Below are 19,421 nucleotides of genomic sequence, written 5' to 3'. Positions count from 1 at the left end.
ATGTGTGCACAATTAGTGCAGGTTAAGGAAAGTAATTAAAAATAAATTAATTTAGTTGTTCTGATTTACAGAATATATAATGTGTCTGGGATTTTAAGTTTTTTTTGGTAGTTACAGGTCACAACGCACAAGGAGTAAAATAAACTTTTAATGTGGAGCAATTTTAGAATTTGGTAGGTTTGTCTTGTAAGCTTAATAGTCATAAAAGAAAACAAAATTGCCACACAAAAGTATATATTTAAATAAAGTAGACACCACAGGCTATTTACCTAAGGTTGTTTTGACACTTTCTACGTAGCCATTTCACCGCCAACCTCTGCTAAATATTGGAGTAAAATTGTATTTTTGGGGGGTTTTGGCACACAAACTTATAACAAAGAATTTCTCATGTGTATTTTGTAAAGTTGGTGTGTGCTATTCCTGTACAAAGATTTATTTTGTATTTAGTTACATCTGCTGAGTAAAATGACACCCCCATTGTATGTCTTTGGCACTATTTTGTGAAGCTACAGTGCTATATAGGAGACCTGTCCTTTTCAGTTTTCACAGTCGAATTTTGAGAGACGGATTTAATGAGCTTATGCTTCCATTTGGGGTATTATAGTAGTTTGACTGTTCAAAAAAACCCCACAAAGGCCTACCGTTTGTAAAAGTAGACACTCCAAGGTATCTCATAAGGTGCATATTGTGCTTTAACATGCCCCCATTATTTCACCAATATATGACAAAGTATGTGGTAAAAATAAATGTTGTGCATTTTTTACATACGGATTGCATTTTTGCTGGGCATTTTGTATATTTCATATGTGCCACTAAGTTCAAACCCCACAAATTATGCGCAGCTAGGTCTTCTGAGTAAAAGGACACGCCCATTGTATGTCTTTGGCACTATTTCGTGAAGCTACAGTGCCATACAGGAGACCTGCCCTTTTCAGTATTCACAGTAGAGTTTTGAGAGGCGGATTTAATGAGCCTATGCTTCCATTTGGGGTATTATAACAGTTTGACTGTTCATAAAAAGCCCACAAAGGCCTACCATTTGTAAAGGTAGACACTCCAGGGTATCTCATAAGGTGCATATTGTGCCTTAGCATGCCCCCATTTTTCCACCAATATATGCCAAAGTATGTGGTAAAAAATTATTTGGGGCATTTTTTTACATACGGATTGCATTTTTGCTGGGCATTTTGTATATTTCATATGTGCCACTAAGTTCAAACCCCCCAAATTATGCTCAGCTAAGTCTTCTGAGTAAAAAGACACAATGAATGTCTTTGGCACTATTTCGTGAAGCTACAGTGCCATATAGGAGACCAAGCCATATCAGTTTTTTACAGAACTTTGAATTTTGACGCTGGGCCTATGTGCAATTTCCAAGCATCTTCGCAGGTTTTAAATTCAAACTACCCCACAAAGGCCTACCATTTCTTAAAGTAGACACCCCAGGGTATTTCAAAAAGGCATATTTTGAACCTTAGCGTGGGATCATTTTTCCGCTAGCGTGTACCAAGTGTAGTGGTAATAAGCGTTTTTTTCTGCCTTTTTGACACACAAAGTGAGTTTGCACAGTATATTTTGCAAACCATATGTGTACTACCAGTGTATAATACTTCATATGTTGCTCAGCTATGTCTGCTGAGTACAAAAATACCCCCGTATGTACCTTTGCCATGTATATGTGGACATCGGAGGGGCACATTTTGGACACAGCCATTCCATTTTTTTTCAAACTTTACATTTTTACGCTGTGCCCATGTCCCATTTTAGAGTATTTTACCAGGCTATATAATCCAAATACCCCATAAAGCCATGCCATTTCTTAAAGAAGAAATCCCAGGGTATTTCAAAAGGCATATTTTGAACCTTTGCGTGGGATCATTTTTCCGCTAGCTTGTACCAGGTGTAGTGGTAATAAGCGTTTTTTCTGCCTTTTTGACACACAAAGTGAGTTTGCACAGTATATTTTGCAAACCTTATGTGTACTACCACTGTATAATACTTAATATGTTGCTCAGCTATGTCTACTGAGTACAAAAATACCCCCGTATGTACCTTTGCCAGGTATATGTGGACATCGGAGGGGCACATTTGGGACACAGCCATTCCATTTTTTTTCAAACTTTACATTTTTACGCTGTGCCCATGTCCCATTTTAGAGTATTTTACCAGGCTATTTAATCCAAATACCCCATAAAGCCATACCATTTCTTAAAGAAGACATCCCAGGGTATTTCAAAAGGCATATTTTGAACCTTAGCGTGGGATCATTTTTCCGCTAGCTTGTACCAGGTGTAGTGGTAATGAGCGTTATTAAATGTATTTTTTAACTTTGTAAAACTTTTTTTACTTTTTAAAACTATTTTTTAAACTTTTGTTTTGCTTATTAATTTTCTTAAAGTTTCCTAAACTTTCGTAAAACTTCTTTTTACAGATTTAACATTTTTCTAAGCTTTTTTTTACCGTTAACCCCTAACTAGCAGTAAGCAGCACTAACAGTAAATTCCCCATTTCCCCATAACCCCCCCACCCACCCCAGCTAGCAAAATATTTAATTATACAATATTTAAATTAGTTAGTTAAATAAATTTAACCCCTGAGGGTTAAAAAATAAATAAAAGTTAATCGTCAGGGGTTAATCTGTATTTTGATCACTGTAGGCAGTGATCGACTGGCAGGGAAGGGGTTAATTTTATTTGGACTGGGTAAAGGGTTTATTTTTTTATTTTTTACTTAAACCTTATTAAAACTTTTTTTACTTAATTTTTTAACTTTTTAAAGCTTATTTTAAAACTTTTTTAACGTTAACCCCCAGTTAGCCTAACACTAAATCCCCCAATTCCCCACTAACCTCCACCCTCCCCAGCTAGCTAAATTTATAATTTTAAAATATTTAAATTAATTAATAAAATAAATTTAACCCCTGAGGGTTAAAAAAAAAGAATTAACCCTGAGATCATAGTAAAAAATCAGATCATAGTAAAATGTAATCCCTGCCAATTGATCACTGTAGTCAGTGATCAATTGGCAGGGAAGGGGTTAATTTTTATTGAAATGGGTAAAGGGGGGTGGGATTTTAATTTTACTTTATTTTTTTTTCACCAGGGGGCAGGATCAGCACTGATCCGTCTCCCTGCACTTCACACTGAACCCGGAAGTGCAGGGAGGCGGAGGTGAGTATACTGAGCACATGTGCCCGCTCTGACATGCTGTCAGAGTGGGCACATGTACTGGGACAGCCCGATCCGGTGCTCCCGGTCTGCCTCTAATACAGAGGCAGACCGGAGCACCATTAACCCCGCGATCGCTGCGATTGCGGAGATCCGGGGTTAATTTTACCGTGTGACGGACGAGGTCCGTCACTCGTCGTTAAGGGTTTCCCCTGAGTGATGGACCTCGTCCGTCACTCGTCGTTAAGGGGATAATAAGATGTGGCACAAAATGCAGTCTAAAATCAAAATGTTTTTTAAGCTGCTCTGCATTACATAAAGCGGAGCGACACAACATTTTCCTATTGCTTTTAAATGCTTTTGTAAATCTACTAGCCCGTGGCAAAAACCACCATGTGTTGAGTTGTATTTAGCTCACCACATTGATAAATTGCATGATTAATTTGCTGAGTAATTACTCTTTTAAAAAAGCCAGCTTCACTCAAACTGCATTTGAGAGACAAATTTCCTAAAATTAATAAAGGTCCCCAAAATCTTGGTCTATAACATATAATTCGACAATATATGTGAAGAAGTCTTATGATATTCAAGGTAACTAAATATTCCAGTATATGCATACCTCTAACTCATGTTCATTGCAATGGTAAATGGGATGGTTTAGGGCATCTAATATAATTAAATAAACAAGCACAACTAATACATTTGTCAAGCTGAAATCGCTGCTTTAAGGATGTAAGTGCTGGAGGGGCGTGTAATACATTGCTATGCAATTAATTCTTCATCTTTATGACACTAAACATGCTTCACCTCACATTTCCAACATTGACTAATACAATTACAAGACGATGTAGAGTTTATGTTTGTTGCTGCCATCTAGTGTTCTTTTGTAGAAGATCAGTTTATTTTTGAAATATCATACAAATATGACTCATAGTCTTGTGTTTATCATACATATAACAAAAATAACATACATATAAAAAATTCAGCAGTACCATATGTTAGAAGGCATAATGCATTATGTGTACGGCTTCCAGTTAACTAAACGTATTCTCCTTGTATAATTAAATCCATAATGTACATAAGGTATTAATATTGTTCGGATGCTGCATGTCTTATAGATTAGTGACAATAGTATGAAGAAGAAAAGGTTGTATGTGAACAAAATGACACACTGTGTATGCATTCATCATTCTTGATGTTTTAGGTGAAAAAAAAATGTTTTTTTATATATAATTAGTTAAAATGTCATGTGTGCATATGTAAGCTAAATTAAAAAAGTCTACAATATAAATGTGTAATGATATAGTCCCTACACAGATATGAGAACCTGACCATTTCCCATTGTTCATATCTGCACTGAATATATTTTATCTACTCAGACACATTGGACCCTTTCTCGGTGATACACCATTCTATTTATATAGATGAGGCAAAAACTATATCTATATATAAGTATACGGACATGCCTTATAATCTGTGGATATGGCTATTTTAGTTTCACACCTGTCAATAGACATGTTGCAGAGATCAGTGACTTTTAATGCAAAAATGTTTTAAGTTTTATCTTTTACAAAAAGTCAGTTCATCAAATGCCTGCTCTACTAGATCTGCCCTTATCAACTGTAAATTATATTATTGTGCGTTTAAGTGTCTAAGAAAAACAACAGATCAACCATGAAGTGGCAGGATACATACGTTTATAGAATAGAACTACCAAGTTCTAAATTGTGTAGTGCATAAAAGTAATTGATCATGTGTCACAACACTCCCAAGTCCCCAACTGCATCTGAAAAGCACAGGAGTTACATATTAAGTTCTTACCAAAATGTATTTGTATTGCTCAGCAGGCACAAACAAGCCAATGATAATCATGATTTGTGTTGTGTATTGATATAAAGCTTCCCACCATTGGACACTTGAGCAGAGAAAACACACTTGCAGTTATGAACTGATGAATGGTGATCAACAATCCAAATAATGTTGTGGAAGAGTAATAATGATCTTTGTGATATACTACACTCTTCTAATAGCTTTGATAGTTGGGTATCATAATACCTGACTTAACACAGACAGAAATTCAAATCTCATATTCAATATTTATTGATGCCAAGGAGCCATTAACAATGCAGCCACGATCACAATCCCACCATTACAATATTTTTCAATAACACTTTTTTCTATTATTGGTACAGCGAATATGGAACCTTTACCTTACGCTAAGTATTCAAGATTCAACTATCACAATATCCTTCATAAGGAAGTTATTGAAACTTTACTGGGACCACAAAAAAACTTAGCATGCTCAACAGTTCTATTTGTTAGAAAATTATACTTTTCTAACAAATAAATACCTCAAAGTATTTCTGAGTGCTAGTACATGAACAGAGTGCACCATAAACACCTCCCCATACCTCAACTGCCTCTATTCCACCTTCTAGAACTGTCCCTTCCTTCCTATACATTCATTACAGCTCCTACCCCCAATACCCTACACTATCTCCCCTATACACTACTGTCTCTATCGCCACATAAACTACAGTCCCTGTCTCCCCATACAATAGCCTCTATCATCCACACTCTGGTTCCCCCATCTCACAACATTACATAGCCACTATACCATCCATATACCTAAGCCCTTACCTCCCCTCTATATACTACAATCCCGATTTCCAGGAATGGCACCAAAAAATTCAAAAAAGTATTTCACTAGCCTCACCTCCTTGTGTTGGGCTGCTTTGCAGAATTTTGTCCCGGTTCAACCCTGGTTAATAGAGACCTCGTGGCCTGCACCTGGGGCAGATGTAGATTACCGTGTGCTCCTTTGCAGTCCTGAACCAGATGGACTTTTTTAGTGATCTGCACCCACTGGATTGTAGACCACAAGCTCATCCTACTGGACTGCCTGGGAGCTGTAATGCAGTACCCACTGGGCAGCCATGGAGAGTGGACATTATCATAGCCACATAGGACCATTAGAGTGTGGAGCCATGAACACAGCCCCATCAGGGCCACCATGGAGAGCAGGGCTATGATCACAGCTACACTGAGCCACTAAAATAAGATAATTTGCAGCATAAAAATTCTAATCTGGTTCCGATTTAAGAGTGATATGTAAGAACTGTCAAACGAGTAAACAAAGTAATATCTGCTAACATATTTAGCAATCTTTTTTGCATCTTTTCTAACATATACTGTTTAGCATATTGACTATTTTATTAGGCCATTCTTGACCTTGTCAATGCCAATTTAGTAGCCTGACTTACTATGTTTAACATTTTACAAAGCTTGAATTTTATAAAACTACATACTACATTTTTCACCCCTGTAAGCAATAAAAAGTTGCTAATGACATGTATAACGCTATCTGTATTACTTGAACAATTTATCACAATAGGTCAACCTGCTTCCTCTGTTAAAGATATTTTAAAAGTGATGATGGCCCTTGGAAGACATACTATTTGTCAATGCAGATTTATCATGCAAGATAAATACCAACATGCTCACTTTGTTACAGCAAATATATTCATATTTAAATATGTATTAGATATCCCTTGCTTTGTCATGTATAACCACAGAACAACAAGGCCAAATTGTTTCCACGACAACAGATTTTTCCTGCAGCTTCCATAACTATCAATGTTAGAAAATAAATAAAATGGTAACAGTCACAAAACTTTGTAAATTCACAAATGTTTGGGGGCTTATCTGTGCACTATTAAATAAAAAAATAACCCTATGGACTATATGTGTGACTATGAAAGGACAACTTAATATTTTAAAATCCAGGAGTTTTTCTAAAGTGCTTTTTTTTTATTTATTTTTTTAATAAAACAGATGAATATATGGTTTTATATACATTACAGGTGAAGTATACTTACGGAACACTGTACATCTGCATGTGGTAGAATTAGAAAATATGGTATCCTACAACATACTGATGCAATATCAATAAAAAGTGGGATGTGAGTGAATGGTTTACATCTTACTTAAAATATATGTTAACAGTAAAAATCAAAAATTTAGACACTAAGGTAAACCACACACACACACCCACACATCCACACACGCGCACACACACACACAAACACACACACACAGATAAATAACGAGTTGGAGGGATCACTGCAAGATATTTACTGAATAATAGTTGCTATTAAACATACAAATGGTATAATGTGCAGCAATGTGTTTGTGTGCAGATATAGATATAAGATTGTCATAACATTCACGGAATGATGAATTGCAATGAAATAAAGATGCTCTGCTTGTATACAGTCAACGTGCCTGCAGTACTGAAATGTGTCTTAATAACTTTTCAGCACTTACTGTCACCTCAACGAGCTCCTGAAAGACTGCTCCAGCTGGCAAAAAATAACCAACAAACTCTTGTCATAGAGATGGATGAGCTACTGAACAGGGTAAGCACGCAGAGTAATTATATAGTGGGTTTTACAACAGAAACTAGTAGAAACTGTTTATTCTTATCATTTTGTTTTCCTTTTGGGTTTTTCAAGGCAATATTTGCAAGTAAGAGTACAGTCAAAGTAGGTTCTCCTAATGCGGCCACTTGGTTAATGTGCAGTTGGTTTACACAGCTGGCATCTTCATCACCAACTTTGGTAGATTTTGTACTAGTGACATTAGAAGAGAAGGACTCAAGGAAGAAAATTACCCTTGAGAGCTATAGTCAGTAAATGGGGTGGGTAATATACCAGTGTCTAAAATGATTGTATGCCTTTATTTCCTGGCAGAGATTGGAGAGGTCATTGTTAGCCTATTTTGATTTGTGACATTGTTTTGTCTAGTCTCTAGAATCAGGCATTGTGTCTATCCGTGAATGCTGGGCTATAATATATAATAATATTATAATACAAGGTTATTTACTAAAATGATAATTCAAAGTGAATTTAAAATTTAAGGCCAGAGTTGCTGAATTGAAAGCATCACTGGCTTGTAGGTTATTTATTTTTTTTATTTCAGCTATTTTGGCCTTAAAATTTAAAAATTACTTTGATTTCTCACTTTAGTGAATATCCCTGATAATGTTAATTACTGTTACTTGATTTCCCCCAAATGATGAGATCTATTTAGAATGGCATAGGTGGACATTTGTAAATATGTACAATAATGGCCTCCTCATATTTCTAAATAAAATATGTATTTGTATAAACAGCATTTAATTAAAAAACATGATATCTTTGTTTTACAATGTGCAACATATTAACATGTTGCAAGTTGGGTGACATGATCGGTTTCCTGATTTAACATACACAAATTAACTGTATTTATCTGTGTTGTACATGATGCTATGGCTGATTCTGTTATCCCTTTGCGCGTAAATAATCTCAATGAATGTGGAATTAGCCCCTTTCCAAGCTCAGAGCTACAGAATATGGCTGCCTCTCAGCTTGATGGCCAGGCCCCCCTCAGTTTAATTAGACATAAATTCCTAATTAAATAGCTTGTGGACTTTTAGGTTAGGTGTTTTCTTTATCAAGGATAAATAAGATGAAGTGGCTATGGTGCATTAACTAATCAGCGATTTAGAAAGAAATCTTGCAAGACTCCAGTAAACATAGAAATGTAGAATGTGATTGCAGATAAGAACCGTTCGGCCCATCTAGTCTGCATATAAGAACCATTTGGTGCATCTAGTCTGCTAATGTTGGTTGTCAGCCATCAAATGAGCTTTTATGTTCAATTATTTTAATTTGATAATTTATATATGATCATTTATATATTTATATATATCATAGTAATGTGTGTACTTATTGTTAGTTAAATGATCAAATTGAAATAACTGAACATAACAGCTCATTCAACATCAGATGCTATATTATATATCATATCATTGTAATTTGTGCACATATTGCCTGCAAGCAAGAAATTATAGCTAGCCAGCTTGTCAGACAGATCATTTACTCTTTATACATACACAAATATATACTTACTCTTTATATAAACAAATACACAAAACTCTTTTACACAATATTATAAGTTTATTACATTTTGATAGTAGAGTACTTGCTTTTTATTTTGGACACAAGCAGTATGGAATGCTAGATTCTTTTTTTAGCTTCGGGCAGAATATACAAGCATGCTGTGTGAGAGGAAAGAGACAGGTCCTTGCTGTCTGTTCAAGGCTAAGGGCTGATTCCATGAACTCTGAAATAATCATCTGCTGAGAGGAACACATTATCATATCACTCTCCTTATTTCTTCAGGTATTAAATTCAGCGGCCATTCTCTTTTCTAATCATAGAGCATTGCTAAAGTGTGTATTAAAAATAAATGCAGTACAGAAAAATTATATGTATTGATATTTTTTTATTAAGAAATAAAAAAAAACAAATGCTACCATTTACAGTGCAGGATCAGACAGAGAACATGGAGCATATGTGTCAAGGAATTTGCTGAATGCATGCATTCCTTGGTAAATTTAATGGGAAGGTATATTAACGATAATGATGTTTGGTAACACGTAAACTGTAAATCCAAGAGGAAGCCTGCACTTTTAAACTGCAGCCCACAATCTGGATTTAGAAAGGTCAGTATAAAATCAATAACAACTTTATCTTAAAGACGAACAATTTCTAATTTATACAATTATGTTTCTTTTCGGGTTTGGTGCTCTGGAGTGAAACGGCACATCTAAAAACATACAGCTCTAGAGTAAAGCTAATAAAGTGCTATTTTGAGTCTGTGCAAAAAGGTATTAAAGTGATGAGCTACGTCTGCACTGACACCTAAATATGTTCTGGATTATACTCTTTTCCACTGAGCATATATAATGAAAGAGGAATGAGTCACATACCATAGTTCCCTTATTACAGGGTTTATTTTAGAATTTAGGAAAATGCCTGATGTGTCCTAATTGGATTAAATCCATGAAACAAGCAAATTTATATTTATTTAGTTTTGAAACATATAATTAAATTGCAAATTAAAATGCGCTAATAGAGGAAAACAGAGGCACCTAAGGGAATTGTTGGAAAATAGGATTACAAGCAAATGCAAACCATATATTGTAGGTTTCGCTTGTCTGTCATTGAATTTCCTTATTCTGCTGTTGAAAGCAGAACAGGACTAAGATCCTATTGGGCCCTAGGTAGGTTACACTGCTTTTCTTTCCCAATATCCATCATATAGGGATAGCAAATGGAACCATGGTACTAGGGCCCCTGTTTATCAACAGGGTGTTAGGCAGCCATCTAAAGTCTCCTTATGGTTAATATTGCTCTGGTTGGAAGGTAAACAAGTCATGTTTGTATGTAGTTCCACATATAATCATAGGTTTGTCTGCATAATAATGTAATTGCTTTTGTTGTTTCTATGTTGTTACTATTTTGTTTATTTATAGCATCAAAAACGGTGCATTTCATTTTAATTACTATACCATTTGTGTCTTTCCATGTATCTTTTTCATAGACAAGGAAGTTCAAGTTGTTTTTTCACAACACCGGTCAAGTGAAAATTGGCCTAGTTATATTGTTCGGCAATCTTGCTTTTATATACCATAATGTCTTTCACTTGCCTCTATATTAGTTTGCTTTTTTTAAACTCTACCTCTGATATATATGTTATATTTGCAATTACATAACTGAGAGATCACTTGAAAGGCTCACTAGAAGATCTGCAATTTGGAAGTGTTATTTTCACATCCATGTATCATGTGGCTTTTTATGTCTTGGTATAGTACATTTGAATTATCATTGTTCATTATATTGCTGTTTTCAAGATCGGTCTTTGTTTTTCTCTCTGGCTTCTAGGAGCACATACACACAGGCAGGGCCAGATTAAGAGCCCAGTGGGCCTGGTGCTGACAATTATGATGGGCCTAATTACAGAATCATATTGACCAAAAACAGTAAAACACTCCCAAGCGTCATGTATCTGATGGAGATGGTGCTGGAGAGAAAGAAAACAGCAGCTATAAGAAAACACATACCCTATGCTAATCTCTCACTTATTTATGTTTTCATCTTTCAAGTAAATCCATAACCCCTAACAGCAGTGTCCAGTCAAGCAGGAAGTCAATGGGCACGGTAAAAGGGTGTGCCATTGACACAAATCATGTAACCTGCCAAAAGGGGCGAACATGCCCAAAAAGAGGACATGTCTGCCCAAAGAATTAGAAGGCCAGCCTGGCATGAATGCATGTCAGGCTGCCTGCCAATCATTCAGCTGGCCAATTAAGGGCATACTATGCAGACAGCACCCTGAGCTTGGCATAAATGCATCTAATGATGCGCTCGCTCAACGCTTTCTAAGGACTGTCCCCTAGCACTCGCTGGTCCACTTACCTTCTTACTAGCAGGCAGAAGGTCCTGGTATATAGTCTGGGACAGAGAAAAGCTGTATGTAGTGAGTGTAGAAGAAAGGGAACATGCCACAGTGTTAGAGAGACCAAAGTCAGCATTACCTTAAAGGATCACTAAAGGGTCAGGAACAAAAACATGAACTCATGACCCTATAGTGTTAACACCACCATCTAGCCCCCTTGGGCCCCTCATGCCTCCATAAATATAGCAAAATCTTACTGTATTCAAGCCTGAAGCTGTAACTCTGCATGCTGTTAGACTCAGAAAAACAAGCAGTCTGCTGACATCATTAGAAGTGGTGGCATGATCCAATCACAGTGCTTCCCCATAGGATTGGCTGTGACTGACAAAGAGGCAAGTCAGGGGCAGAGCCAGCATGATTCAAACGCAGCCCTGGCCAATCAGCATCTCCTCATAGAGATGAATTGAATCAATGAATCTCTATGAGGAAAGTTCAGTGTCTGCATGCAGAGGGAGGAGATACGTAATGTTTGGATGCATTTTAGGCAGCCATGACCCAGGAAGGATCTCTAACAGCCATCTGAGGAGTGGCCAGTGAAGTTATCACTAGGCTGTAATGTAAACACTGCATTTTCTCTGAAAAGACCGTGTTTACAGCAAAAAGCCTGAAGGTAATGAGTCTACTCACCAGAACAAATTCAATAAGCTGTAGCTGTTCTGGTGACTATAGTGTCCCTTTAACCATATTCATTGTCAGCCAGTTCACACAAGTTTTGTTCCCATACATCCCTCTTAAGTTTCCATACTTAAGTAAGAGTATGTGAAAAGTAGTTAGGGTTGCAACATTTCTTGGAAAAACATACCGGCCTTGCTAATTTGCATAATTAAATATGTATGGATGACATCACATGATGTAAATCACAAGGAGTGACATAAGAGAAAATGCTGTAAAATCACAAAAACACTACTTAGTTTGATTCTGCTATAGATGGATTCCTGTGTCCCCATGTGTCTGTGTCATAATGTCTCCCAATGTCCCTTAGTGACTCAGTGTCTGTGTCATAATGTCTCCCAATGTCCCTTAGTGTCTCAGTGTGTCTCCTTGCAGCCTTTCCCCCATCCCTTACTTCCCTGAGCTGTAGGCTGTCTCTGCAGGGTGGGAGCTGCTGTCTGGACTCTCTGTAGCAGCACCCCTGCAGATCAGTGAGTAAAGATAGGCAGGGAGGGATATGCTGGAACTTCCTATCCCTGCCTGTCTCCATACACAGCGACCCCTACTGGCCAGTGCTGGTATTGCATAGTATTCTCTTGTTTATACTGAGAAAAATACCAGCATTTGTATTGCCAGTATCACTGCAATATTGGCACCAGCCAGGCAGCTTCAAATACTGGCTGTGTCAATAGAATAAAAGCCAGGTGGAATCCCTAAGAGTAGTGTGTGGGGAAAAAAAAAAAAGTAAAAAAAAAAAAAAGTTATTTTTTTTTTTTTTTTTTTTTAAATCAATGGGCCTATTCCATGGGCCTGGGCCTGGAGCTGCAGCTCCATCAGCCCCTATGTTAATCCGGCCCTGCACACAGGTTCTTGTAAATACAGTATATATATTCATGTCTGTCGGTCATCTGCACCTTCCAATAATATTGGCACTCTTGGTAAATATTAACAAAGAAAGTTGTGAATGTCTTTATTGATTAACCTTTGGTATTGTGTTCAAAATATACACAAAAATACTCTGTTCTCATGGATATGAAAACAATTGCAAATATAACAAAGGTTTAATTTTATATATATATATATATATATATATATATATTTGTTAAATATATGTAGGGCACAATTATTGGCACCCTTTTAGTCAATACTTTGTGCTACCTCCCTTTGCCAAGATTACAGCTATGAAACTTATCCTATAATGCCTGATGCGGTTGGAGCATATATGGCAAGGATCTAAAACCATTCCTTCATAAGACATCTCTCCATATCCTTACAAATTTTGAGGTTAATGCTAGTGGACTCGACTCTTCAGTGCACCCCACAGATTTTCTGTGGGCTTCAAGTTAGGGGACTGGGATGTGCCTGGGTTGGGGAACCTTGATTTTGTGGTCAGTAACCAATTTTTGCATTGATTTTGTCCTGGTGGAAGATCCAGCCCCAGTTAATGTTAAGCTTTCAGGCAAAGGCAGATATTTGAAGGAGTCCATGATCCATGTATCCTAACAAAAGGTCTAGTTGCTCTGGCAGAAAAACAGCCTGAAAACATTAAAAGAGCCACAATCATTTTTAACAAAAAGCAAGAGATACTTTTCCACATGGCTACCTCTCTGTGTGCACCAAACCCACCTCTGGTTTTTATCATCAAAAAGCTCTATTTTGGTTTCAGTTGACCATAGAACTCTGATCCCATTTGAAGTTTTAGTTTTCTCTGGTAAACTGAAGATATTTGAGTTTGTTTTTAGATAATAGTAGAGGCCTTTTCAGTGAAACTCATCCAAACAGCTTGTGGTGATGTAGGTGACATTGGACTGTAGTTTTGGAAGGAAACTTCTGCAATTCTCCAGCTTTGATCCTTGGAGATTATTTGGCCGCTTAAACCATCCTCTTCACAGTATATTGAGACAATATACACACTCGTCCACTTCCAGGTTGATTCACAACATTTCCAGTTGACTGGAACTTCTCAATTATTGCCCTGATGGTGGAAATTAGCATTTTTAATGCTTTTGCTATTTTCTCATAGCCATTTCCCATTATTTTAAGCTCAACAAGCTTTTCCTGCACATCACAGCTATGAAACAGGAAGTCATGTATGAACAATTTCTTGTTCCTAGTCATCCAGAGGTACTAAAACATGTAAAATATCAATGGGAATATACTTCAAATATACATTTTCTCACCTGAATTCATAGGGGTGCCAATAATTGTGCCACACATATATTTATCAAATATTTAATTTTTTATTTTTTTTTATAAACCTTTGTTGTATTTACAATTGTTTGATATCCATGAGAGCAATTTAGTGTATTTAAAAAAAAAAAAAAATCAAAAGTTTAATCAATAAAGACAGTCACTGCTTTCTTTGCTCCTGTTTACGAAGAGTGCCAATATTAAAGGAGGGCACTGCAGACAATCCAACTGACAGATATATTAACAGAATACAGATAATAAGAGGGCATTGATGTGGCAAGAACTGGTACTTATTTGGTCCTAGAAGCCAGTGAATCATGAAGTCATCGACAAGAGAGTGGATAACAAAGACAGGTCTTTGTAACTCAAATGTACTATACTAAGACATACAAATATAAATGTGATACATCGCTTTGAAAATAACACTTCAGAATTTCAGATTTTCTAGTGAGCCTTTCTAGTGATTCTTTCGGCTATGTAATTACAAATATAAAATACATACCAGAGGTAGAGTTTTAAAAGCAAGCAAATGTAGAGGCTGGAGACCCAGGCTTCTTTGACACTGTCCAGGCTCGACAATGACAGCACCTAGCAACACCACTGTTCAAACCTCACAGTCTTTTTACACACTAGTGAAAGATAATATGGTATAATAAAGAAAGACTGCCATTTTCGGCAGTTCAGCTGGGAAAATTAACCCAACAATATAACTAGGTCAATTTTCACATGACCGGTCTTGTGAAAAAACAACTTGCATTACCTTGACGGACAAGGTGAATTCAATGAGAACAGAAAGGATCCAGTAATTCAAATTAAATGCACAGTATTTTGATAAATAAACAAAATAGTAACAACAACAGCAAATACACTACAATGCAAACAAAACTATGATTATTTGTGCAATTACATGCAAAGATATCTTGTTTAATTTTCAGCCAGAGCATAATTAACCATAAGGAGATTTGAGATGGCATCCTATGACCAAGGAGATAAACAGGGGCCCCAGTAGCATGAATTTGCTTTGTTCCATTCACTATCACTATCCATATTTTTTTTCAATGAAAGCAAAGTTTTTTTCTGTGTTTTTTGAACAAAAGATGAAACAGTTAAACAATAAAGACACCTTTTCACATAGTTATTTGCTCATCTTTACTAGTTGTGCCAATATTAGTGGAGGGTGGTATATATGTGTATCTCTCTAGTTGTCTATATGTGTATCAACATTAATTCGCCTTTTTAATATACAAAACATCAAAATGTGTGCACAATTTATTTTTAGGTATTTCTGAAAATCCATATACATATAAAAACTGATGTCTCATAATTGCATCTAAACCTCCTATGCTTCAAATACAGTTTATATTTTTTTTTTTCCCATAGGGAACTTGGTAGTGAGATAGTTACATTTTCTATTAGATTGTGATAGATTTTTATCTTTTAAGCAAATATATCCAACTGTCTGCATCAAAGGTGGGTTTCAATTCCAAAACAAATAAATAGAAATAATCAGAATTTACATTGATTTAATTTGCCTTTCTGAGATGAGCCACATTGCCATGATCTACTCTTTCTTGCAAATATGCCTGGGTTAGAAGGCTTTTAGACAGACTTGATATATTTCAATCAATGGACAAATTAAACTTAATTCCATCTGTTTCCCTTTTGAAAAATGTATCTACTGCAAAACATTCAATATAGTCTTTCAATAGTTTCCTGTTCATTTTTTTTAAACACTTATGCAATGTTAAGAGAAAATTGGCATATTTAGTTAATGGGAAGTTAATGAAATTTCTCATTTAATTTTTCCTTGATATGGTCAATATTTAATTGATTTATTTGGATTGTGAAGTGAAGTTTAGATTTAAAATCTGAGGTCAACAGAGGATTACCTTGTAAAATATCTTTTGCACAGCCGTGAAAAACCTATTAGTTCAATGACTTATCTTCTCTCCTGAACTGATTGACAGGCAGCTAAGGTGACGGCAGATGGGGAGCAGACTGGAAAGGATGCAGAAAGGACACACGAAAGGGCAAAACAACTGGGAGATTTTGTGAACGTGACTCTCCAGGCAGCAAAGGGTAAATAAAAAGCAAAAAGCCAATATGTGTAGTTGAAGTATAGTAATATCATACATTTAATGTTAAATTAAATGTATTATTTAATTAATCCTGCATTACCTTTTTTGTTGCATAAATGGTCATCGCTTCAAGTATCTTTTGGGTTTTTTTTTATTCTTTTTGATTAACAGCATACAGAGATGTGTTTCAAAGATTGAACTTGATGGACTTGAGTCTTTTTTTTCAACCTTGATTTCTATGTAACCATGTAATGGCAATTTAAATGGTATGACATAAACAAAATGTATGGATGACAAGGTCACTTTCAAGAATCAATAAAGATTTAATACATAGATTGGTGAGAGTGGTAACAGAAATAAAAGTAAAATATATATTTTCTCCATGGTTCCTTCTGCCTCCTCCAAGATGGCTATCAACTCGAATGTGGTTGTATAGGACCATTTTTAGGCTCCTTCCTCGCCATCCCAGATTTAGCCAACATGAATGGCAGTCAGACTGGCAAGCATTCATTTACTATGCAGTTACCTGTTACCAGGTATTTCTAGTGACCTCTGTTAATCCTGACCAACATTGGTAAAATATCTCCCTACCACCTTGCCTCTCTCAACATAATCTAACTTGTCCTAGCATATTATAATGTTACAAGTACATTGATAAATTAGATTCACTTTTCTCACATAGTGTGGTTGCAGGGAGAATGAAAAACATTCATACATTACACTGCAAGCTCCAGCTGTAATTGATCTGGAAGAGGTATCAGTTGCATAAGCACCTGAAAAAAGGATGACTATATTGTGATGCTATTAAAGGGACACTATAGTCACCTGAACAACTTTAGCTTAATGAAGCAGTTTTGGTGTATAGAACATGCCCCTACAGCCTCAATGCTCAATTCACTGCCATTTAGGAGTTAAATCCCTTTGTTTATGAACCCTAGTCACACCTCCCTGCATGTGACTTGCACAGCCTTCCATAAACACTTCCTGTAAAGAGAGCCCTATTTAGGCTTTCTTTATTGCAAGTTATGTTTAATTATTATTTTCTTATCCCCTGCTATGTTAATAGCTTGCTAGATTCTGCAAGAGCCTCCTGTATGTGATTAAAGTTCAATTTAGAGATTGAGATACAATTATTTAAGGTAAATTACATCTGTTTTTTGTTTTCATGCAGGCTCTGTCATTCATAGCCAGGGGAGGTGTGGCTGCATAAACAGAAACACAGTGATTTAACCCCTTAACACCGCAGCCAAATGTACAAGTTGTGAACAGAACAAAACGTAAACAAAACCTGGCATTTGCGCTATATGTCTGTCCAACCGTAATTCACCTCTTTCATATTAAATGCACCCTCCCTTATTATATATCATTTTATTCAGGGGAAACAGGGCTTTCATTTAACATCAAATATTTAGGTATTGAACATAATCTAATATAAAAAATATATTAAAAAATGGGAGAAAAAAAGATTTTTTTTATTTTTTTTAGTTCTATGTGACATTTTAACTGTGGATGTCAAAATACGGTTTGCTTTTACTGCAATACAATACACATATTTGTATTCAGCGATGTCTCACGTGTAAAACAGTACCCCCTATGTACAGGTTTTATGGTGTTTTGGGAAGTTACAGGGTCAAATATAGCGTGTTACATTTGAAATTGAAATTCGCCAGATTGGTTACGTTGCCTTTGAGACTGTATAGTAGCCCAGGAATTAAATTTACACCCATAATGGCATACCATTTGCAATAGTAGACAACCCAAGGTATTGCAAATGGGGTATGTCCAGTCTTTTTTAGTAGCCATTTGGTCACAAACACTGGCCAAAGTTAGCATTAGTATTTGTTTGCGTGTGAAAAAATGCAAAAAACGCTAATTTTGGCCAGTGTTTGTGACTAAGTGGCTACTAAAAAAGACTGGACATACCCCATTTGCAATACCTTGGGTTGTCTACTATTGCAAATGGTATGCCATCATAGGGGTAATTTTCATTCTTGGGCTACCATAGGGTCACAAAGGCAACGTAAACAATCTGGCGAATTTTAATGTGAAAAAAATGAAACACAAGCCTTATATTTGACGCTGTAACTTTTGAAAACACCATAAAACCTGTACATGTGGGGTACTGTTGTACTCGGGAGACTTCGCTCAACACAAATATTTGTATTTCAAAACAGTAAAAAGTATTGCAGCAATAATATCGTCCGTGTAAGTGCTGTTTGTGCGTGAAAAATGCAGAAAACGTCACTTTTACTGGCGATATCATCGTTGTAATACATTTTACTGTTTTGAAACACTAATATCTGTGTTCAGCAAAGTCTCCAGAGTAAAACAGTCCCCCCCCATGTACAGGTTTTATGGTGTCTTGGAAAGTTATAGGGTTAAATATAGTGCTAGCAAATTAAATTCCCTATACTTTCGGCATGGGTTGTCAGGCAGGTCCCGCTAATTGTAATTAATTAGGATACCTAATTATGTAAAATTATTACATAAATATATGTGTAGAATTAATATATGTATATATATACATATGTGTATATATACGTATATATATATACAATTTTTTTAAATATTTTTATTTATATATAGGTATATATATAGTGATATATACGTATATATTTATGTATATAGATATATTATGATATATATATTATTTTGTTCTACGTGTATTTTTATATAAATATATATATTAATATCACAATACAGTTAGAACGAAATAACACATCTATATATTTTTTAATTATTTATTTTTAAATATTTTTTTAATTTTATTTTTTTACGTATTTAAATATATATTTTTTATATTATATATAAATATATAACAATAATTATATATATATTTAATCAGTATCAGTCTACGTGTAATTTGATATTAATATATATATATATATATATATACATTAATATTTAAATACACGTCGTGTATGTGTAAATGTGTGTGTGTGTGTGTGTGTGTGTATATATAAATACTTAGATCATATATATATAATATATA

The 19,421-nt window shown here is 35.6% G+C and overlaps 1 protein-coding gene across 10 annotated transcripts in view; it reads left to right on the top strand.

Annotated features, from left to right (window-relative positions):
• The window catches only part of LAMA2 (laminin subunit alpha 2), a 767,184-nt gene that overhangs the window by 559,002 nt on the left and 188,761 nt on the right, over positions 1–19,421 (top strand). For all 10 annotated transcript variants that reach the window (XM_063443147.1, XM_063443149.1, XM_063443146.1 and 7 more), the window contains 2 exons: positions 7,487–7,585; positions 16,319–16,430. In XM_063443147.1, the coding sequence (XP_063299217.1) occupies positions 7,487–7,585; positions 16,319–16,430 (211 nt within the window). The remainder of the gene's footprint in view (positions 1–7,486; positions 7,586–16,318; positions 16,431–19,421) is intronic.

The sequence above is a fragment of the Pelobates fuscus genome, chromosome 2 (genome assembly GCF_036172605.1).
Source record: "Pelobates fuscus isolate aPelFus1 chromosome 2, aPelFus1.pri, whole genome shotgun sequence".
NCBI lineage: Eukaryota > Metazoa > Chordata > Amphibia > Anura > Pelobatidae > Pelobates > Pelobates fuscus.
Note: the sequence above shows the minus strand (reverse complement) of the source record. Positions and strands in the feature narration are given on the sequence as shown.